Source organism: Bufo gargarizans, chromosome 1, assembly GCF_014858855.1.
Source record: "Bufo gargarizans isolate SCDJY-AF-19 chromosome 1, ASM1485885v1, whole genome shotgun sequence".
NCBI classification, from domain to species: Eukaryota; Metazoa; Chordata; class Amphibia; order Anura; family Bufonidae; genus Bufo; species Bufo gargarizans.
In genome coordinates, this window is record NC_058080.1 from 431,000,156 (window position 1) to 431,023,827 (window position 23,672).

At 41.7% G+C, this 23,672-nt stretch overlaps 1 protein-coding gene across 1 annotated transcript; it reads left to right on the top strand.

Moving 5' to 3' along the window:
• The first annotated feature begins 947 nt into the window (after positions 1-947).
• LOC122932396 (sialic acid-binding Ig-like lectin 8) lies at positions 948-22,720 on the top strand. The gene is made up of 7 exons (XM_044286772.1): positions 948-1,128; positions 9,233-9,314; positions 10,768-11,136; positions 11,694-11,993; positions 14,210-14,332; positions 19,532-19,572; positions 22,457-22,720. The coding sequence occupies exons 2-7, from the start codon at positions 9,254-9,256 to the stop codon at positions 22,505-22,507; spliced, it is 945 nt and encodes a 314-aa protein (XP_044142707.1). The 5' UTR covers positions 948-1,128; positions 9,233-9,253; the 3' UTR covers positions 22,508-22,720.
• Positions 22,721-23,672: the final 952 nt, after the last annotated feature.

A 23,672-nucleotide genomic window follows, 5' to 3' on the forward strand; every position in this document is an offset into this window, starting at 1 on the left:
AAAAAATTCAAACTTACCTCCTCCATTTCCTCAGGACGGGCCGCTAGCCTCCATCTTGCTTAAAGATCTCAGCCGAAATCCCGTGCAGCGTGAGATTACATCATCACTCTAGCCGGCGTGATGATGTAATCTCGCGCCCATGGGTTTTCGGCCGAGATCTGCAAGCAAGATGGCGGACGCCGGCCCGACACCAGCAAATGGAGGAGGTAAGTTTGATTTCATTTTTTTTTTTGTATTGTTAATTTTACACTCAAATGCCGTGATCATGTATGAACGCAGCATCTAAGGGGTACAATGACGGGGGCGGCGCTATCGCAGCACTACTTACAAAGGAATTCAGCATGAAGTGAATTTTTTTGTGAAATTCAGCGAATTTGCCGAATTGAACTTTTAAAAAATTCGCTCATCTCTAATTGTATCGTATAATGACCCCTACACATGATATTATATCTTATAATGACTACTACATAGGGCATTGTATCTAATAATGACCACTACACATGATATTGTACCTTAGATCTTAATAAATTAGATCTTGTTAACTCTTTCCTCCCCAGCATGAACATATATTCCCTCCTGAGATACATATGGCTTTTAATGCCTCCACAATCTCTTTCTCCTCTGTCTAGAGGTAGATATAGCTATATATTTTGGTGAATTTAACAGTTGGGATGAATGAAAGGTGTTTGGACCTCGTCACCTGCTTCTTTATGAGATGACTAGGCCAGGAGAAGGTGGCCCAGAAGGATAAACAGCAGAGGGTGCTACCACAGAAGAAAATGTAATGTACCTTAAAAAATAAAATAAAAATCATTATAGGTACATTGCAGTAATACTTCATAGTAAGAATTTTCATGTGATGACCCCTTTATATTTCTCCTGTTGCCTCATATTTCAATCACTTGCTATGACTGAGTCATTTATACTGAGGATGGAGCTGAGGAAACGGCCACTTCTGCTTTTTACTTAGTGCCCAGGACACGCAGTTTTCAAAGCAGATAAACTAAGGAAGGAGGAAAAGTCAGGAGAGCTGCGGAGAGAGGCCAAGCTGTCCAGGAATATTGTAAAGAAATACATCATTAAAGATCAAGATAGGAATTCCAGCTTCATCATCTGCAAGACACAGAGGTAAGAAATCCCCTGCAGGACGCCCCTCTCTGCAAGAAATGCATTAGTTGGCTTTGTTCACTCCAGAATTATGTGCCAAAATGTTGAAATTTTTTATTATTTTTGGTCGCTGCACATTGTCATACAGTACCATAAGTCACGACCCGTTTCAGGAAGGCAATGCTACTTATCTGGTAAGCCACACACCCTTGTCCGATGGGATAGAAAAAGTTTACAAGACTTTGCTCAAATGTGCTTTAAAGCATGTACGCCAGAATTCTGGCACAATCCGATTTGGAAATCTCATCCTTTGTACACACAGTAAGTAAATGTGTAAAAACAGTAAGCTGAAAACATCCATAGCTGAACAGCAGGAGAGTAACCAGGTCTACAGCAAATTGTCTTATGCCCTCTCTCCCCCAAACAAAGTCCCTGCAACACTCTCTTCCACTGCTTGTCCTGCACTGGACAGGAGGGAATGTCTACACCATAGTCATTCCCCTTAGTGCCTCCACACAGTAGTTATGCCACCTTGGTGCCTCCACACAGTAGTTATGCCACCTTAGTGCCTCCACACAGTAGTTATGCCACCTTGGTGCCTCCATACAGTAGTTATGCCACCTTGGTGCCTCCACACAGTAGTTATGCCACCTTGGTGCCTCCACACAGCAGTTATGCCACCTTGGTGCCTACACACAGTAGTTATGCCACCTTAGTGCCTCCACACAGTAGTTATGCCACCTTGGTGCCTCCATACAGTAGTTATGCTACCTTGGTGCCTCCACACAGTAGTTATGCCACCTTGGTGCCTCCACACAGTAGTTATGCCACCTTGGTGCCTTCACACAGTAGTTATGCAACCTTGGTGCCTCCATACAGTAGTTATGCCACCTTGGTGCCTCCACACAGTAGTTATGCCACCTTGGTGCCAACACACAGTAGTTATGCCACCTTGGTGCCTTCACACAGTAGTTATGCAACCTTGGTGCCTCCACACAGTAGTTATGCCACCTTAGTGCCTCCACACAGTAGTTATGCCACCTTGGTGCCTCCACACAGTAGTTATGCCACCTTAGTGCCTCCACACAGTAGTTATGCCACCTTAGTGCCTCCACACAGTAGTTATGCCACCTTGGTGCCTCCATACAGTAGTTATGCCACCTTGGTGCCTTCACACAGTAGTTATGCAACCTTGGTGCCTCCATACAGTAGTTATGCCACCTTGGTGCCTCCACACAGTAGTTATGCCACCTTGGTGCCTCCACACAGTAGTTATGCCACCTTGGTGCCTTCACACAGTAGTTATGCAACCTTGGTGCCTCCACACAGTAGTTATGCCACCTTAGTGCCTCCACACAGTAGTTATGCCACCTTGGTGCCTCCACACAGTAGTTATCGCCCAGGCCTCTATGCCAGTGTCTCTACTAGTTTTCCAAAATGTATCATTCTGGAGTCAGTGTTTAGCTAACAGAGCATTGTCTAAACTGGATACCATTGTACCCACTTAGCTAAAAAAAAGTCTTGCTATGTGTGAGGTGACTGCCTGTAAACAAGAGGGTTCCCAATCACTGACACCAAGCAGATCTTAAACATGGTGAAGAGCCGAAGCATAAGATCATTTATACACTGACTAAGAGTTGTGTTTCTGCAGATTTAGAGATTTCCTTCCGGTCATATCGTCAGCTATCATTTCATTTGTGCAACATTAATCAGCAATGTGTAATACTGGAATTTATAGCTTTTACAGGCAGAACATAAAAGGAGGAAGTTGTTCAAAATTTTGGGGAAATTATTTCCAATTTTTTATTTGAGAAGACAGGCACGGCAATGTGTATTAACTAGCTTATGGAGAGCGGTAAGGAAGGTCGAGCAGTTAGGACTGGTTTTATCTAAAGTACAGTATTTGTTACATATTACACATTAATAAAATAATTAAAGAAAAAGAAGATAAAGGGGGACTTCCAGCTGGTGGGCAAGTGCTGAGGTCACATGGGCGTCAATCCACCAATGCAACATGAGTCTTTTGATGTACAATAGTCCAAATGAATAGTAGAACCATATTGTAGTATAATTGTATATGTGTATAGTGGCTCACCTATCTTGATTTCTAGAATTTAGGTGCCCTGCTACAGAAGTTTACCCCAAAAAATCTCTAAAAAATGTATCTAACTTTTTTAGATTAGCACACACTCATATATTTTAATTAAATTACAAAAAAATAATAAAAAAATAATTAATAGCATGTATATACATAATAATTCATCAGACCTAATGTACCACAATACACTATTTCATATACATACAAATAAAAATAAATAAAAATTTATTAAAATAAATAAAAAAGGCAGTTTCCAAGTATGTTCCTATTCTTATTATTGCTCCATAATTGTGTCCAGATCAAAATATTTTAAGGCAAAGAGTTCTTATTTGACATGATCGTTCGATGATTTATTTTTATCAAAATCAGTGATGGTGAAGACTGTGATATTTCAATAAAAATGGTAAAAAATAAAAAATATATAAAAAGTTTTTATAAGAAAAATGTCCTTTAATTTATATTATTTTTGGGATTTTCCTTAACGTGCTAAATAATTGATAGTGTGTCTTCAATCGTTCTGTAGTGCCCCTTGTTGTATTCAAAGTAATACGTTTATACAAAGTGTTTAAAATATAACATAAAGTAATTGATTGGTTATTGCTTCTAAGCAGTATATGTTATCATTTAACAGTCAGCTTCTCATGTGCCGAGCGAGATCGCTGTAATGTACAAAGTAATTAGTATTGTTATATTTCCGATCATTCTGCAATGACCCTTGTTGTATTTAGAGCAGTGAGTTCATTCAAAGTTTTCTTTGTATTCACAATATGGTCTACAATCTACTGGTTTTGTTATCGCTCTGAACAGCATACATTACTGCCTTGATCCATTCTATGGAGACAGCGTCTCTTGTGCCGAGCGGTATGGCTGTAATGGTGCTCTCTCCAGATTCGTTGTCCCACGTTTTGGTAACGTTACTTTATCCTTACACTAGCGGATCACTGTTGAGTCTGGGAATGTGAAAGCTTCACCCCAATCAGATATTTTGTAATGTTCCTTTCCGTTTGTCTAAGGTGGATAGTGATCTCGTTTTTATTTTTATTACTGGGATATAACCAATAGTGGAACCAGTTCATGTACCCCTTCCCTCACTGCTCCTCATCACTGGTTTCAGCAGGAAACAAGAAATTAAATATTAAATGAAACTTATGAAAGGCCATCACTGACAGGGCAGATGGTGATGATTCTTTTGTAGCAAAAGTATCCACTTAGTGTTTTGAGATGTCATATTTTGGAATGCAATATGATTGCCAATAGGCAATACCAAGCATACCAGAAAATACTTCCAGTAAGGTTTTGGATTTGGATATCCAAGTTGTCCCATCCATGGGAAGAGATGGGGTTTGAGATTGTTGAGTGCTGACATGGCATCATTAATGCGTCATGGTGGCTAGTCAAAGTCTTAGGCACTTTATTGGTAATTGCAATGTTGCTCATCCCTTATAGTTGCCAGGGTAGCAGGAAAGCTGTCTTAGAGGCAAAACCACTCTACTCAAGTTGATATGGATGTGTGCTGTCATGGCATCTTCAATACATGGCTAAGATACGTTGGATGGCTAACCCCAGTCAACTTTTCGCCAGCACTGCAAACCTTTCCCATAGGTAAGAGTAGCACACAATGCTTATCTATTAGCAAAACAACCTCTTGGTGTCTCCAATTGTTCCATCCATTAAATTGTTGGAGTTGATATATATATAACAAGAAATGGGAGGGAGACAAAACATTTTTTGAGCATTCAATTAATTGAAAATAACGATTAAACTGAAACAGGCTGTTTTTCAGCTGATCAAAAGTTTAGGACCACATGCCTTTAAAAGGCCAAATCTGTGCAAAGATGCGGATTCATTGTCATTTTCTGAGGGTTATGGAACAAAAAGTCAAGTGGAAGACCCAAAAGAAATTCACCAGCACTGAGCCGGAGGATTCAATTGGCTGTCCGTCAAGACACTGGACGATCCTCGACCCAAATTAAGGCCCTTACTGGTGATGACTGCAGCCCCATAACCATCAGACGGCATCTCAGACTGAAGGGCTTCAAAAACAAAAAATGTCTTCAAAGACCTCGTCTCCTTGAACGCCACAGAACTGCTCGTTTGGACTTTGCAAGAGAGCACCAAATATGGGACATTCAAAGGTGGAAGAAAGTTGTATTCTCTGATGAGAAAAAAAATTAACCTTGATTGTCCTGATGGTTTCCAATGTTACTGTTCCAATGTTACTGGCATGACAAGCAGATCCCACCTGAGATGTTTTCTACGCGCCACAGTGGAGGGGGCGTCATAATGGTCTGGGGTGCTTTTTCCTTCAGTGGAAGAATGGAGCTTCAATGGAGCTTCAAGAAGTGCAGGGGCGTCAAACGGCCGCTGGCTATGTCCAGATGTTGCAGAGAGCATTCCTCATGACCGAGGGCCCTCGTCTGTGTGGTAGCGACTGTGTTTTTCAACAGGACAACACTACAGTACACAATGTCCCCAGGACAAGGGACTTCTTCCAGGAGAATAACATCACTCTTTTAGCCCATCCTGCGTGTTCCCCTGATATTAATCCAATTTAGAACCTTTGGGGATGAATGGCAAGGGAAGTTTACAAAAATGGACAACAGTTCCAGACAGTAGATGGACTTCGTGCGGCCGTTTTCACCACTTGGAGAAATGTTCCCACTCACTTTATGGAAACGCTTGCATCAAGCATGCCGAAACAAATTTTTGAATTGATCAACAATAATGGCGGAGCTACTCATTGCTGAGTTCATGTTTGGAAGTTGGATTTCTGTTTTTGGGGGGGGGGGGTTTAGTTTTTTTTGGAGGTGTGGTCCTAAACTTTTGATCAGCTGAAAAACAGCCGGTTTCAGTTTATTCATTGTTTTCATTAAATTGAATGCTCAAAAAATGTTTTGTCTCACTCCCATTTCTTCTTGTTGCATGTTGAAGCTCTACTTGGAACCTTGTTAAGATCCAGCCATGCTAAATATGATTTTTTTTTTTCAAATTTTTCAAGTGGTTTTAAACTTTTGATCAGGACGGTATATATATATATATATATATATATATATATATATATACAGTACAGACCAAAAGTTTGGACACACCTTCTCATTCAAAGAGTTTTCTTTATTTTCATGACTATGAAAATTGTAGATTCACACTGAAGGCATCAAAACTATGAATTAACACATGTGGAATTATATACATAACAAAAAAAGTGTGAAACACTTGAACATATGTCATATTCTAGGTTCTTCAAAGTAGCCACCTTTTGCTTTGATTACTGCTTTGCACACTCTTGGCATTCTCTTGATGAGCTTCAAGAGGTAGTCACCTGAAATGGTTTTCACTTCACAGGTGTGCCCTGACAGGTTTAATAAGTGGGATTTCTTGCCTTATAAATGGGGTTGGGACCATCAGTTGCGTTGTGGAGAAGTCAGGTGGATACACAGCTGATAGTCCTACTGAATAGACTGTTAGAACTTGTATTATGGCAAGAAAAAAGCAGCTAAGTAAAGAAAAACTAGTGGCCATCATTACTTTAAGAAATGAATGTCAGTCAGTCTGAAAAATTGGGAAAACTTTGAAAGTGTCCCCAAGTGCAGTCACAAAAACCATCAAGCGCTACAAAGAAACTGGCTCACATGCGGACCGCCCCAGGAAAGGAAGACCAAGAGTCACCTCTGCTGCGGAGGATAAGTTCATCCGAGTCACCAGCCTCAGAAATCGCAGGTTAACAGCAGCTCAGATTAGAGACCAGGTCAATGCCACCCAGAGTTCTAGCAGCAGACACATCTCTAGAACAACTGTTAAGAGGAGACTGTGTGAATCAGGCCTTCATGGCAGAATATCTGCTAGGAAACCACTGCTAAGGACAGGCAGAAGAGACTTGTTTGGGCTAAAGAACACAAGGAATGGACATTAGACCAGTGGAAATCTGTGCTTTGGTCTGATGAGTCCAAATTTGAGATCTTTGGTTCCAACCACCGTGTCTTTGTGTGACGCAGAAAAGGTGAACGGATGGACTCTACATGCCTGGTTCCCACCGTGAAGCATGGAGGAGGAGGTGTGATGGTGTGGGGGTGCTTTGCTGGTGACACTGTTGGGGATTTATTCAAAATTGAAGGCATACTGAACCAGCATGGCTACCACAGCATCTTGCAGCAGCATGCTATTCCATCCGGTTTGCGTTTAGTTGGACCATCATTTATTTTTCAACAGGACAATGACCCCAAACACACCTCCAGGCTGTGTAAGGGCTATTTGACCATGAAGGGGAGTGATGGGGTGCTGTGCCAGATGACCTGGCCGCCACAGTCACCGGACCTGAACCCAATCGAGATGGTTTGGGGTGAGCTGGACCGCAGAGTGAAGGCAAAAGGGCCAACAAGTGCTAAGCATCTCTGGGAACTCCTTCAAGACTGTTGGAAGACAATTTCAGGTGACTACATCTTGAAGCTCATCAAGAGAATGCCAAGAGTGTGCAAAGCAGTAATCAAAGCAAAAGGTGGCTACTTTGAAGAACCTAGAATATGACATATTTTCAGTTGTTTCAGACTTTTTTGTTATGTATATAATTCCACATGTGTTAATTCATAGTTTTGATGCCTTCCGTGTGAATCTACAATTTTCATAGTCATGAAAATAAAGAAAACTCTTTGAATGAGAAGGTGTGTCCAAACTTTTGGTCTGTACTGTATATATATATATATATATATATATATATATATAACAGAAAGAGGATTCGACGGCACCAGTCTGCTGGCTCAGGTGCTATGTCCAAAGGAGTAAGCTTCAGCCTTCTTATATATGTAGAAAACAGGACAGCACTCCAAGACTTGAAAAGGATAGGAATCTTTATTCACCCATGTGAAAAATAATTGCAACGTTTCAGCTCACAACTGAGCCTTTCTCACAACTGAGAAAGGCTCAGTTGTGAGCTGAAACGTTGCAATTATTTTTCACATGGGTGAATAAAGATTCCTATCCTTTTCAAGTCTTGGAGTGCTGTCCTGTTTTCTACATATATATATATTCAATTGTTGAATCCCCCTCTGCTCCAGCACAGACTTACCTGCTCCCTGCTGCTGTTTCAGTCCCCTACTGCCACTGATGTCTCCACTTGTAAACTTCCAATTTGCGGGGCTCACATGTATCACTGCAGCCAGTAACTGGCTACAGAGGTGACATGTTCCCATGTGTCACTTCACTGGGTCACATTATGCCTGGAGGACAAATCACCACAGAGGCCAGTCATTGACTGCAGCAACACATGTGACCCTCACAAGTGAAACAAATGTTTGGAGGACCAAAGGAACCAAAGGAACTGGAACCCAGACGTAGAGAGCACTTTGCAGGTCTGGCAAGGTGACGGGGGTCACTCAGAAAGACCCCCAAAGCTGTACAACCCCTTTAAATGTATGCCAGGTACTTAAAGGCTATGTCACCTTTGGGGGATTTTTTTATGATTGCATTTTACTCATTTTGGGCTAAAAATCTTTTTTTTCAATTGGTCTTTATTAAAAATATTGAGCCGTTCAGTCACAAAGGGTTATTTTTTTTTTTTTTTTTTTAGCTGTGTGAATCCTGCTTTCACTTTGTTCCGGTCATATAATAATCCTGATATCTAAATTAACAGGTCATAAGCACTTATTTACGACACATTGTTATCAATAAGATAAGGATTGAGCTTTGATGAGTGTTTATAAGGTCAACGATAAGGAGCCCGTTAGCTCTTTGCCAGACTGAAAAGGGACAATTCAGATTCTGCTAGTAAAGCATCTCAGCTCTGTACAGAGAAAAAGACTCCATATTTGTAATAAAGACCAAGTGGAAAAATCTTACCTCATAATGACCACAATGCAATAATAAAATAACCTTCCCCCTTCCCCCCCAAAGGTATACATAGCCTTTAAGGTAAAAGCCATGTCATGAACATATATAAACATATATAAATTAATGCATAATATATTTTATTTTTTTGAGAAGTTGAACCGTGCTTTACAATGGAAATCATTTTTCTCGTTATTATGTTAATCTTAGAGATCAATACCAGTGGGACCAATGACTGACCGCCATGTACATTATAGCGCGATGTTACTGATTTTCACCCTGCTATGGAGAGGTGAGTACAGAGACACTAAGTAATATTCAGTGTACTGAGTTTATCCCTTGGTATGAAAATTTGTGCAGACAATGAAGTGGGCTCTGGAGACATTCCCTTTGGGACCTTTCAGATTCTTTTGACAGTTGAATTTGGCATGAATTCCCCACCAGGCACTAGCATGGAAACAGACTCTTGTCGTTTTCAAAGGGAGGCAGTGCTGCTCATGGTTTATGGCCTTGGCTGTACATTAAGGTCATAGCCATAAACTGCAGACTCCCATTGAATACAGGGAGAAGGGTCCACACAATTCAGATGTGAATAAGTCATTGTCAGGATTGTGATGTTTTTCTATGAACTGACCACTAGTGGCCACTGTTTCCTGTTTTGTGCTGCACTTTTACTCCTTACGAGTAAAGGTTGCTACTGTATTTTTCCCTTAAACTTGCTGAATGTTGTTTCTTGTGGAAGCCATCATTCTTCGTGTTTAGTCCTTTTTCAGATCACATGGAGATCCAAATGTAAGAAGTGGTATTACCATTCCTACACCCCGCTACTGTCTTTAATTGCTATCATATTGTTATCTGTGTATTTATTCCAGGTCCTCCTACACTGTGCATTCCTAATGTTGCGATTAAACTGTTATGTTCATGTAATGTGCCTGGTTCGCCAGCAGGTAGCAGCTTATAAATGGCAGGGAGATCCTTAGATAAAATGGAATTTACCATTCCATTTTCCCCCTTTTTAGTCCTGTTTCCTACCAAAGGGAGGGGTTACAGTTCTAGTTTATAGAAGTTTAGACTCCATAGTGGAGCTGAGAAGACATGAAAGATGTAGCAGCAAGGGGAAAAAGGATGCAAGTTTACCCAAGTAAAGCTGTTGAACTTTTTAGGAATCTGGACTCAACTTATTCCCCACCATTACTCATCCCCTTTATTGCTTTGAAGCCTAACCCTGGGGATGTATCCAGGTAGGAGCACCGTAACATATAGAGATCCTATTAAGGGCCGCACCACACCACTGGGCATTCCACTAAACCCGAGACATGATCGGCCCTGGGGGGCGGCACGTTGTACAAATAGTGCTTGATAATTGTGACTCGCTCTGCTGTCCAGCTCCAGTCTCACGGCCTCGTGTACTTATACAGCTGATATGCCACAGAGAGGCAGATTCATGCGCATTGAGAGTTTTCTGATTTTGGAAACTGCTATTATTAAGGGAACCACTGTGTAAATTATTTGTAGGAGCTGAGCTGCAGTAAACTGGTACTGGTACTACACAGTGGATGGAGCGGTCAGCTTCCAGCCCTGTCCACAGTGTTGCATCCAGCACTTGGGGCTTCCCGAACCAACTGATCTGTCATGTGTCCTAGGGATAGGTCATCAATGTGAAGAAAGGCAAATGTCATACTATTTGCACTAGTTATTAAAAGTGAACATAATGTTGAGTGTTCCTTTTTTATTATTTTGTCTAGATGCAAGCACACAGTTTTATAATGGATTAATTGTATCGTCTCCAAGAAATGTGGAAGTCCAGGCCGGACTCTGCGTGCACATCCCTTGCACTTTTAATATTCAACCAATATACACCCCCTCCAGGGAAACCAGAGGAATCTGGCTCAAGGGAAATGCCTTTCCAATGAAGACTGTGGCTGTTAAGAGTGGTAATGATTCTGAAAATAGAAGGGAACGGATCTTTCTTACTGGAGATGTCTGGAGAGGAGATTGTTCCCTGATGATCAACAATGCAAGACACCAAGATGCTGACTATTATACTTTTAAATTAGAGGAGGGAGTCTTACAACATACCTTCAATAACTTCAGAACCTTTGTGAGAGTAACTGGTGAGTAGATTATCTCCAATTATCTTCTAATATTATTGACTAGTTAGGACACTTAACCCATTCGTTACCTAAGTTAGGTTGAGTTCAAAACACCATTTAGCTTTCTGTTCTTCTAATCCATCAGAAGAAGAGAAAAAAAAAAACATAATTTATTTTAAGCACCCATTATGTACATTTTGCATCCAATTTTGTCAGTTCCATAAGAGATCCTTCATTTTTGACAGGTAAAAAACTCTTCCTCACAGGACTTTTTTGTCCTTCTAAAATAACAGATCTCAGATGGAACTGAAAAATTGGATAAAAAATGAGCACAAAGGATGATCAAAATAAAGGATCTGTTTTTTTATTTTTATTTTTTTCCTGTTCTTTTGACGGTTCAGAAGAATGGAAAACTAAATGGTGATGTGAACCCGGCAGTAGCACATACTGTCTAATGGATAAAGTAAAACAAAGGAATTCCTGAATATTTTGGGAATAAATGAATAAGGATACACATAAATATGTACTAAAAATATCAGAACCCTTTAAGATTTCTCTCTCTCTCTCTCTTTTGTTAGAGTTATCAGATAAACCGGAGATCTCTCCTGCCGGAATAATTGTTGCTGGTCAGGGGGTGACGTTGAGCTGTACAAGTCCTGGGAGATGTTCTGGAAAACCTCCATTAATCAAATGGGAAGGAAAAGCTAAAATGAAGACAGAAATAATATATGCAATAAGTAATGAAGACGGCACCACCACTCACTCTTCCAACATCACCTTTGTTCCTTCAATTGAAGATGATGGACTTCTACTGACCTGTACAGTGATTTATGAAAATAATGTGACCACAAGGAATGGCATCTTGCTGAGTGTAAAAGGTGAGTTTTGTCACAACTTTGGATCTACTGGACATATAGCATTGCTTTCTAAGACCAGCAGGAATACGCAGGAGCTGTATATGCAAACAGTAGAACATAGATTGGGAGAAGAAGACCCTCCTGACTGTAAGATAATCACTTTATTCACAGATATTTCTATGTCTGGCAGTAGTATTTACTGTAGTGATATTAGACTCTATAGTGCTGTATTAGTAATAGAGAAAGTAGCAGTACCATAGCAGTAATAGAAATTAGAGTTGAGCGAACCCGAACTGTAAATTTTTTGGTACACGGACCTGAACCCAAACTTTTTCACTAAAGTCCGGGTTCAGGTTCAGTGCTCGGGTTATTTTATTCTAATACAGAGGTGTTCCCATGGTGATAGGGAAGCTTGAAGTTAAAATATACCATTGGATTGGAGAAAACTCCGATCCGATGGAATATTCTAACACAGAGGCGTTCCCATGGTGATAGGGACACTTAAAGTTTAAATATACCATCAGATTGGAGAAAACTCTGATCCGATGGTATATTCTAAACCCGTGGCGTTCCCATGATGATGTGGACACACCTCTGACAATGCGCTGCCATCCGCGGCACCTGAGGGGTTAATTGCACGAGCGGAAGTTCCCTGTCAGAGGTCAGGTGCCGGGAATGTTTCTTCAATGTTTGCATTTGTGGGCAGTGTGCTCCCACCCCCATCATTGGTGGCAGCGGCATTTCCGATCGGAGTCCCAGCAGTGTAATGCTGGGGCTCCGATCGGTTGACATGGGAGCCAGGATGCTACTGAAGTCCTGTCTGCCATGGTCAGTTATTCAGCAGCATTATACTTACATGCGCTTCTTGTAACTCACAGGTCTGTGCGGTGCATTGCTTATGCTTATAGTAATGCGCCGCACAGACCTGTGAGTTACAAGAAGAAGGAGCAACCGGGCGGCCACAGCGCATGTAAGTATAATGCTGCTGAGTAACTGACCATGGCAGACAGGTAGCATCCTGGCTGCCATGGTAACCGATCTGAGCCCCAGCATTACACTGCTGGGACTTCGATCGGAAATGCCACTGCCGCCAATGATGGGGGGGAGGGCGCACTGCCCACCAATGATTTTAATACCGGGGAGGGGGGGCAGGGCGCACTGCCAACATATGATTTTAATACTGGGGGGGGTGAGGGGGCACTGCCCACCAATGATTTTAATACTGGGGAGGGGGGGCTCACTGCCCACCAATGATTTTAATACTGGGGGGGGGGCGCACTTCTCACCAATGAATTTAATAATGTGGAGGAGGGAAGGGTGCACTGCCCACCAATGATTTTAATACTGGGGAGGGGGGGAGGGTGCACAGCCCACCAATGATTTAAATAATGGGGAGGGGGGGCGCACTGACCACCAATGCAAACATTGTAGAAACATTCCAGGCACCATACCTCTGATAGGGAGCTGCTGCCTGCACAATTAACCCCTCAGGTGCTGCAGATGGCAGTGCCCTGTCAGAGGTGCGTCCCCATCACCATGGGAACGCCTCTGTGTTAGAATATACCATCAGATCTGAGTTTTCATGATCGTGAAAAATCAGATCTGAAAAAAGCTAATAGTATTATTTTCCGTTATAACCATGTTATAACGGAAAATAATAAAGTGAAGTTCAGGTCCCCATTGACTTTAATGGGTCTGGGTTCTAGGTCAAGTTCAGGTCAAGTTCGGGTCAACCCGGCGAACCCAAACATCCAGGTGTCCGCTGAACTCTAATAGAAATCTCTAAAGTATATAAATAGTAATACACAATGACAGTATTCCAGTAGTTGTAGAAGTACTCTAGTGTTAGTAGTAATTATAATATTATAGTAGTAATCTAGTAGTTGTAGTAGTCAAATAAATAAACATACAAGATATAAACTATAAAGAAAGAAATGTGGGGGGTTCAGCCCGCACAACCTTGTATGCAAGTGCACATTGCTATGGCGAAATACAGATACAAACGTAAAAACACAAAATGCAATCGCACTCTGCAACCAGCACTCTGCCCTGCCTTTATGCTGGATGTTGAATGAGGCATTGGTGTACATTTTGGCCAAAGCGTAATAAGCCACTCACCACGTCAAGGTCGCCTCCATGAGTGGTCCCTAACACTAGTTCCTACCTGTTATGGGCCAAGACAGCCACACAAAGTCTCTAAAGATCTGCTATGCTGTGGCTCACACGTCTCTCTGTAGTCTGCAGGTCTGTGGGTCCTGACCTCATTGCCGGGATGGTTGCTGGTAACGTTGTGATCCTGATCCTGATCGTGGTGGGAACTTACTGCTTTCTGAAGAGACACATGGAGAAAAGACTTCTAGGTAACTGTAGATTTTGTAGCCACATTCAGTGTAGTGATGTTCCTGGTGAAATGACATTGCTGCTATTACAACAACCTAATGGTATAAACCCAAAACATAGGGCAAGCTTTTTAGATAGCCATGGCAAGCCTGAAAAAGTGCTACCATCCTTACTACCGTAGTGTTAGCCATGATTACACTATTAGAGTTATGTCATTGCCCCATGACAGCGCCAACCGGGGCATTTATAACAGTGTAACGCACCACCATGTCTGCATCCATATGTCCATTCCACAACCCTGCTAAAAAAATAGAACAATTCAAATTATTTTTCATTTTACAGACAAGGATAGGACAGTTCTATAGAGGGCTGAATATTTTGCTCCACAAAATGCGGAATTCATACAGACAGCATCCGTGTTTTGTGGATACGCAATTTGTAGACCGCAAAACAGCCAGTGGTTATGTGTAGTGATTAGGGTTGAGCGAACCCGTGGAAATTCGGGTTTGCCGGATTTGGGGGGACTTCACCCCGAACCCGGATCCCATTTAAGCCAATGCGGACCCGAACTTCACTTTATTATTTTCCATTATAATGGAAAATAATAGCTTCTCAAAGCAGAATGCTAAGTAAAATGTCTACTGAGGGGTTAAAAATAAATAAAAAACTTACCTCATCCAGCCGGTATCCTCTTTTCTTCAGGATCTGTTAAAGGACCTGCGGTGACGTCACGAAGGTCCTGCTGAATGAAGATAGAAGGACCTGCAGTGACGTCACTGTGCTCTCCAAGCGGTGACGTCACTGTAGGTCCTTTTGCAGGTCCTGAAGAAAAGAGGATACTGGCTGCGCGATCAAGTGGATGAGGTGAGTTTTTTTTTTTTTTTTAACCCCTCAGTAGACATTTTATTTAGCATTCTGTATTAAGAATGCTTTTATTTTTCATTATAACCATGCTATATCGCTGATCGAGGCATCTGAGTTTAAAATTAAGGCATTTCAAGGGTTAATCCGGTTAAAAAATAAAATAAATACCTACCTTATCCATTTTCTTGTGGAGAGGCCATCGTGGTCATCTCGATTGAAATTCTCACGCGGTGATGTGATGAGCGACGTTATCATATCAAGAAGGAGGCCGGGACGGAGACGTCATCAGTGATGACGTCACCGCACCTGGCCAGCGCAGTGACCTAGTTATGTCGCGCGTCACCACGCGCAAGATTTCGTACGTTAGATTATTTTTGCCGTCATTTCAGGGAAAATACAGTCATGTGAAAAAATTAGGACACCCTTTGAAAGCATGTGGTTTTTTGTAACATTTTTAATAAAAGGTTATTTCATCTCCGTTTCAACAATACAGAGAGATTAAGGTAATCCAACTAAACAAAGAAAACTGAAGAAAAGTCTTTTCAAGATCTTCTGTAAATGTCATTCTACAAAAATGCCTATTCTAACTGAGGAAAAAGATAGGACACCCTCACATGTATTCCCTCTTAAATTGGCTCAGATCTCACACAGGTATATCACACCAGGTGCACATAATTAGTAGATCGTTACTCTGCATGTTGAATGAGGCTTGCCCTATTTAAACCTCAGACATTTAGTTTGGTGTGCTCCTGACTGTTGAAGTGAGAGTGAGCACCATGGTGAGAGCAAAAGAGCTGTCAGAGGACTTCAGAAAAAAGATTGTAGCAGCCTATGAGTCTGGGAAGGGATTTAAAAAGATCTCAAAAGATTTTGAAATCAGCCATTCCACTGTCCGGAAGATAGTCTACAAGTGGAGGGCTTTCAAAACAACTGCCAACATGCCCAGGACTGGTCGCCCCAGCAAGTTCACCCCAAGAGCAGACCGCAAGATGCTAAAAGAGGTCTCCAAAAACCCTAAAGTGTCATCTCGAGAACTACAGCAGGCTCTGGCTACTGTTGATGTAGAAGTACATGCCTCTACAATCAGAAAGAGACTGTACAAGTTTAACTTGCATGGGAGGTGTGCAAGGAGGAAACCTTTGCTTTCCAAGAGAAACATCGAGGCCAGACTGACATTTCCCATTGATAAAGTTGACAAAGACCAGGACTTCTGGAATAATGTTCTTTGGACAGATGAGTCCAAAATTGAATTATTTGGACACAACAGCAGAGGACATGTTTGGCGTAAACCTAACACAGCATTCCAAGAAAAGAACCTCATACCAACTGTGAAGCATGGAGGTGGAAGTGTCATGGTTTGGGGCTGCTTTGCTGCAGCAGGACCTGGTCAGCTCACCATCATAGAATCCACGATGAATTCTACTGTGTATCAGAAGGTGCTTGAAGAACATGTGAGACCATCAGTTAGAAAATTAAAGCTGAAGCGGAACTGGACCATGCAACATGACAATGACCCAAAACATACTAGTAAATCAACCAAAGATTGGCTGAAAAAGAAGAAATGGAGAGTCCTGGAATGGCCAAGTCAAAGTCCAGATTTGAATCCCATTGAGATGCTGTGGGGTGACTTGAAAAGGGCTGTACGTGCAAGAAACCCCTCAAACATCTCACAGCTGAAAAAGTTCTGCATTGAGGAGTGGGGTAAAATTTCCTCAGACCGATGTCGAAGACTGGTAGATGGCTACAAGAACCGTCTCACTGCAGTTATTTCAGCCAAAGGAGGTAACACTCGCTATTAGGGGCAAGGGTGTCCTATCTTTTTCCTCAGTTAGAATAGGCATTTTTGTAGAATGACATTTACAGAAGATCTTGAAAAGACTTTTCTTCAGTTTTCTTTGTTTAGTCGGATTACTTTAATCTCTCTGTATTGTTGAAATGGAGATGAAATAACCTTTTATTAAAAATGTTACAAAAAACCACATGCTTTCAAAGGGTGTCCTAATTTTTTCACATGACTGTAGGTTCGTTGTCTCGAAGCACGATAAAATTTGAAACACATTTTTTTCTGAAATTCGGATAGAAGTCAATTCATTTTAATTCAATTCGCTCAACCCTAGTCGTGTGCATGAGCCCTTATCCTGAGAAATACTTATTTTTATTTTCAGGAAAATAATGTGTTGGGTGCACCATGGGTGGGGCTACTCCATTTGGTGCACCATTGCTTGACTAGGGCCACCCCTTATTGTTTCATTGACAGTCCCTGAGATTTCATAAGTGGTAGGGATGATGCAGGGGAGGCCGGGTGCACCAGACATGCAGGCTTAGTAAATCTGCCCTAATGTGTTAACCCAGCTCAAGTGTGCTATAATTATAGTTTTAAAAATATCACGGAAAAAAGATACAAAACATTCTGCACAATATGATAGTAAATATGTGGATGTGCATGGCTCCATTTATAAAGTCACAGAAAATAATGCACTAAAACAATAGATGCAAACATTATATATGGACTAAGCCCTCACTCTAATGATAAAACCTGATCAAACCACATCTGTGCCCGCCTACCCAGCACTAGTGATGGACGAACATCTGCCGGGACGGTTCGCGAACGCGATAAAATGTTCGCAAACCGCAAGTTTGCGGTCTTATTTATTTTAATGGCAGGCGAACCTGAAAAACCTTCTGCTCATATTTGCAGCCAATAAATAATTACTAGAAGTGCACAAATAGTCCCACAACATGGACCGTGACACCAGAGGTATTATTCGAATTTGCGATCTCCATTCATTATTTTTTTCAATGCGAAATATCGGCAATATAATTTTCGCGCACGCGCATTCGCAAATGCACTATAAAGAAAGTATATTGGTATATAACACCCCGCTTCAATCAGTTTTTTGGGGGGCGACTGGTAAATCACACCAGTAGAAATGATTTGTTCCAGTAACGGTTGCCCCTCTATTTACCTGCGGTATCGCAGCAGAACCGCACACGACTGCCGCACAATACAAATGCACTATAATATACCGTCTGACATAGAAAGGACATTATAACATTGTACACGGAAGGCAATCTATTAGAATATACATAAAGATAAAACGTAACCATTAATAATGTTACTATGAGGGTCCATTCACACGTCTGTAAGTGTTTTGCGGATCCGAAAAACACAGACACCGGCAATGTGCATTCCGCTATTTGTGGACCGCACATCGCCGGCACTATAATAGAAAATGCCTAATCTTCTCTGCAATTGCGGACAAGAATAGGACATGTTCTATTTTTTTGCGGAAACGGAAGCACAGATGCGGAAGTGCGGATCCGCAAACACGGATGTCTATCTGCAAATGCAGATGTGGATCCGCAAATGTGGATGCGGACAGAACATTCCGGCCCCATTGAAAATGAATGGGTCTGCACCCGTTCCGCAAATTTGCGGAACGAATGCGGACCCATTTTGCGGACGTGTGAATGGAAAAGATATCCCTCAAAATGAAAATAAATTAAATTATTAAAGTTAAGCAAAAAGCATAGATGTGGTCGGCAATAACAAGTGCTCGGCGGCACTAAATCAGGTGCTCGGCGGCACTAAATCAGGTGCTCGGCGACACCAAATCAGAAACCATATGTCCTACCAATTTGCGAACACGCAAATTTTGCCGCAAAACGACCGCCGGACGAACCGCAAGGCCATCTCTACCCAGCACCACCAATAGAAGCAAACATAATATATGCGTAGGTAGGTATAGAGTAGGACCTGCCTGACCTGAGACCACCGTGGCGCTGGTAGGTGGGCACAGATGTGTTTTAATGAAAATATAACAGCTGAGAGTCTCAGATTTTATCATTAAGCCTCATGCACACGACCGTTCCGTTTTTTGTGGTCCGCAAACCACGGATCCGCAAAAAACGGAAGCCGCCCGTGTTCCCTTCCGCAATTTGCCAAATGGAACGGGCACCGGCAATATAAATGCCTATTCTTGTCCGTAAAGCGCGGACTAGAATAGGACATGTTATATTTTTTTTAGCGGGGCCGCTGAACGGAGCCACAGATGCGGACAGCACAAGGAGTGCTGTCCGCATCTTTTGCGGCCCCATTGCAGTGAATGGGTCCGCATCTGAGCCGCAAATACGCCGGCTTGGATGCGGACCCAAACAACGGTCGTGTGCATGAGGCCTTAGAGTGAGGGCTCAGTCCATATATTATGTTTGTGCATTATTTTCCATAACTTTAAATATAGTTTTAGGTTAACAGATGTAGCAGAGTCAAGACTAATAACACAGAAGAGTGAGGTTTGCTGTTGGCTTTCTTTATGATGACTCCTCACTGACCGGACATGTGCTGTGTTTTCCAGTAAAAGGCTCGGAAGCACAAGGAGCAGAAAGCACTTACCAGGTATGAGATTTGATGGACTTGTGTCTTTTTTCATCCGTATTAACTATGTAATTAATTGAATATCTATCAACCCACATAAGCAAAATCTAATAATACGTTCTATGTGGGGGATTTCTAAGGCCTCATGCACACGAACGTATTTTGTTTCCGTGTCCGTTCGGGTTTTTTTGCGTATAGGATGCAGACCCATTCATTTCAATGTGCTATCCGCATCCGTATGTCCGTTCCGTAGCCCCACAAAAAAACATATAGTCCTATTCTTGTCCGTTTTGCGGACAAGGATAGGCATATACAAAAAAAAACTGATGCCATACGGACGTCATATTATTATTTTTTGGGCGGATCCGCAATTTGCGGACCAAAAAAGACATATGGTCGTGTGCATGTAGCCTAAGGCAAAGTTTACAGAAATATGGTATTTTGTGCTTTATTTATATTCAAAACAAGAAAGTTAAATTTTTACTTGAAACCAGTCATGTGATCACGTAAAATAACTCTGCAACTGTCATAGACGTTCCCACAATGCCCTGCACTCCTGTTACACAACATCTGTAAGGCCTCATGCACACAACCGTTGTGTGCATCCGTGGCCGTTGTGCCGTTTTCCGTTTTTTTCCGCGGACCCATTGACTTTCAATGAGTCCGTGGAAAAATCAGAGAATGCACCGTTTGGCAGCCGCATCCGTGATCCGTTTTTCCTGGCCGTGAAAAAAATAGGACCTGTCCTATTTTTTTCACTGCCAACGGTTCACGGACCTATTCGAGTCAATGGGTCAGTGAAAAAACACGGATGCACACAAGATTGTCATCCGCGTCCGTGATCCGTGTCCGTTTTTTTCCTATGATTTCAATGGCAAACTTGACTTAGATTTTTTTTTCATTTTTTCATGTCCGTGGATCCTCCAAAAATCAAGGAAGACCCACGGACGAAAAAACGGTCATGGATCACGGACCTACGGACCACGTTTTTCCGGACCTTAAAAAAAAACGGTCGTGTGCATGAGGCCTTAATCTTGCTTTATATCTCCATAGCGGACAGAGCTCTGTTTTCTGATACAGAGCCCCAAATCCCCGGAGATTAATAATAAGACTCTGTTTCTGTGCAGCCACCACTAGGGGGAACTCAAGAGCTTTCTGCATACTGTATGTACATCTCATATATACAGTAAGCTTCCTCTAGTAGTGGCTGCAGCATACCATTCAACTCTGGTGTTCTGACCACTAGTAATTATTTCTAAATTCAACAACACTAAATTTCATCGGGAGGGAAGGGGCATTCATCAATTTAAGAATTCTTCCATGTGCAATAATGACCCCATGCATTCAAACTTCTAATGCCCTCTAAAAGCCTGTATCAGTATCATGAAATGGAAAAGGGATCCTCTATGGGACCCCCATGTATTAACCACTGGGAGAACTGGAGAGCTTCTACAGGGTGGGCCATTTATATGGATACACCTTAATAAAATGGGAATGGTTGGTGATATTAACTTCCTGTTTGTGGCACATTAGTATATGTGAGGGGGTAAACTTTTCAAGATCGGTGGTGACCATGGCGGCCATTTTGAAGTCGGCCATTTTGAATCCAACTTTAGTTTTTTTCAATAGGAAGAGGGTCATGTGACACATCAAACTTATTGGGAATTTCACAAGAAAAACAATGGTGTGCTTGGTTTTAACGTATCTTTATTCTTTCATGAGTTTTTTACAAGTTTCCGACCACTTATAAAATGTGTTCAATGTGCTGCCCATAGTGTTGGATTGTCAATGCAAACCTCTTCTTCCACTCTTCACACACTGATAGCAACACCGCAGGAGAAATGCTAGCACAGGCTTCCAGTATCCGCAGTTTCAGGTGCTGCACAGCATATGCTGTGAAGATACGAGATGTGCAGCACCTGAAACTACGAATACTGGAAGCCTGTGCTAGCATTTCTCCTGCGGTGTTGCTATCAGTGTGTGAAGAGTGGGAGAAGAGGATTGCATTGACATTCCAACACTATGGGCAGCACATTGAACACATTTTATATGTGGTCAGAAACTTGTAAATAACTCATGAAAGAATAAAGTTACGTTAAAACCAAGCACACCATTGTTTTTCTTGTGAAATTCCCAATACGTTTGATGCGTCACATGACCCTCTTCCTATTGAAAAAACAAAAGTTGGATTCAAAATGGCCGACTTCAAAATGGCCGCCATGGTCACCACCCATCTTGAAAAGTTTCCCCCTCACATATAGTAATGTGCCACAAACAGGAAGTTAATATCACCAACCATTCCCATTTTATTAAGATGTATCCAAATAAATGGCCCACCCTGTACTTTGAGAGAAAGAAAGAAGAGAGACTAGTATGCCACTATAGGTTTCTAGGAAATATGTATTGTCTGGTGGGTACTTCTTATTATGTAGAGCACCTAGCATGCACAAGGAGTATTGTGGGTCAGGCAACGCTGCTCTTGGTTTCTGAGAAAAATATATGCAAATTAGAACTTTTGTTATTCTTCGGCTGGCATCAGACTTAGCTTTATTTTCCTTTAGGAAAGAATGCTAGTTTCAATATCTTTCCCAGAAACCCAGATCTGCCAGTTCACTTTCCTTCCATATATTTTCCCAGGAACCAAGAGCAGTGTTACTTGGCCTAACCTAATCTCTCTTTCAATTTGCTAATTTCTAGAGCCATGTACTGCTAAATTCCCCCAGGGGTTTGTGGCCAACAGCAGCTTCCTCTGGCTATATCCCCTAAGGACTAGTAGCTCCAACTCCAACTGACCGCTTCATGTCAGCTAGTTGTCCAGCAATAGTACATACCAGTAATGATACACAATGAAGAATTATCATGATGAGTCTTGTGATCTCCCCTTTTATAAACTTTTCTCTTAAAGGACTTAATAGGGCAGAAAAATGACATCTACTACAGCATAAGGACGCAATGAAGACATAGGAACATCCTTGTAGAAGAGAGATACAACCCAGCAAAAATGGACATTCCAAGCTTCAGATCTTATCTTGCAGATCAATTCTTTATTTTTGTATTTGACTAATCTACTCTTATAAATGTAGTAGCCATTAATTTCTCTGGAAGGTTTTGGCTAGGATGGGTTTTGGAGATAGATTTATTGATATGATTAAACTATTATATAGATCTTCTTCGGCGAGGCTGAACGTTAATGGCATCTTGACATCTAACTTTGATTTGAATAGGTTGCCCACTATCTTCCATTGCTATTTGATATTTATATTGCGCTTTTGGCTTTGGCCAAACAGAATGATAAAATTAAAGGGTTTGGAATATTAGGGATGGAAGATTGTATCTCCCTATACGCGGATGATGTCTTATTTTTTATAGATTATACAAAAACAACTCTTCCAAGACTTTCGGAGGGGTTTCTGGTTTAGATATAAATTGGTCATTATGCCACTGGACTTTGCACCCTCTAATGAAGTTTTGTTGACTAAGTTGAATGTTTCTGATACCTTTCAGTATATGACTATATCCCCTAAGATTTAAGATTTTTTACAGCTTAACTTGATTCCTCTGATAACAAAACTAAGGTCAAAAATTGGCATATGGCTTTGATTTTCCTTATCTAGAGCTGATCGAGTATCCCTGGTTAAGATGGTGATTCTACCCCAACTCCTTTATATTCTTAAGAATTCACCCATATGGATAGAGGACAAGTTTTTTAAACTTATAGAGAGAATCATTAACAACTTATTGTGGGGAAGAAAGCGAGTAAGGCTATCTATACACTTGCGTTTGGGGTTCCGCTTGTGAGTTCCGTTTGAAGGCTCTCACAAGCGGCCCCGAATGGATGCGTACAGCCCCAATGCATTCTGAGTGGATGCGGATCCGCTCAGAATGCATCAGTATGGCTCCGTTTCTCCTCTGTTCCGCTCAGCACGCGGACACCAAAACGCAGCTTGCATTGTTTTGGTGTCCGCCTGGCGGTGCGGAGCCAAACGGATCCGTCCTGACTTACAATGAAAGTCAATAGGGACGGATCCGTTTGACGTTGACACAATATGGTACAATTGCAAACGGATCCGTCCCCTATTGACTTTCAATGTAAAGTCAGGAGTCCCTATTAATATACCATT

What these genes read in the sequence shown, in the direction of transcription:
- LOC122932396 (XM_044286772.1), top strand. Translation starts at nt 9,254, where the DNA reads ATGACTGACCGCCATGTACATTATAGCGCGATGTTACTGATTTTCACC. An exon ending in TTTCACCCTGCTATGGAGAG is followed by an intron (nt 9,315 to 10,767) that starts GTGAGTACAGAG and finishes TATTTTGTCTAG; the next exon opens with ATGCAAGCACACAGTTTTAT. An exon ending in AACCTTTGTGAGAGTAACTG is followed by an intron (nt 11,137 to 11,693) that starts GTGAGTAGATTA and finishes CTCTTTTGTTAG; the next exon opens with AGTTATCAGATAAACCGGAG.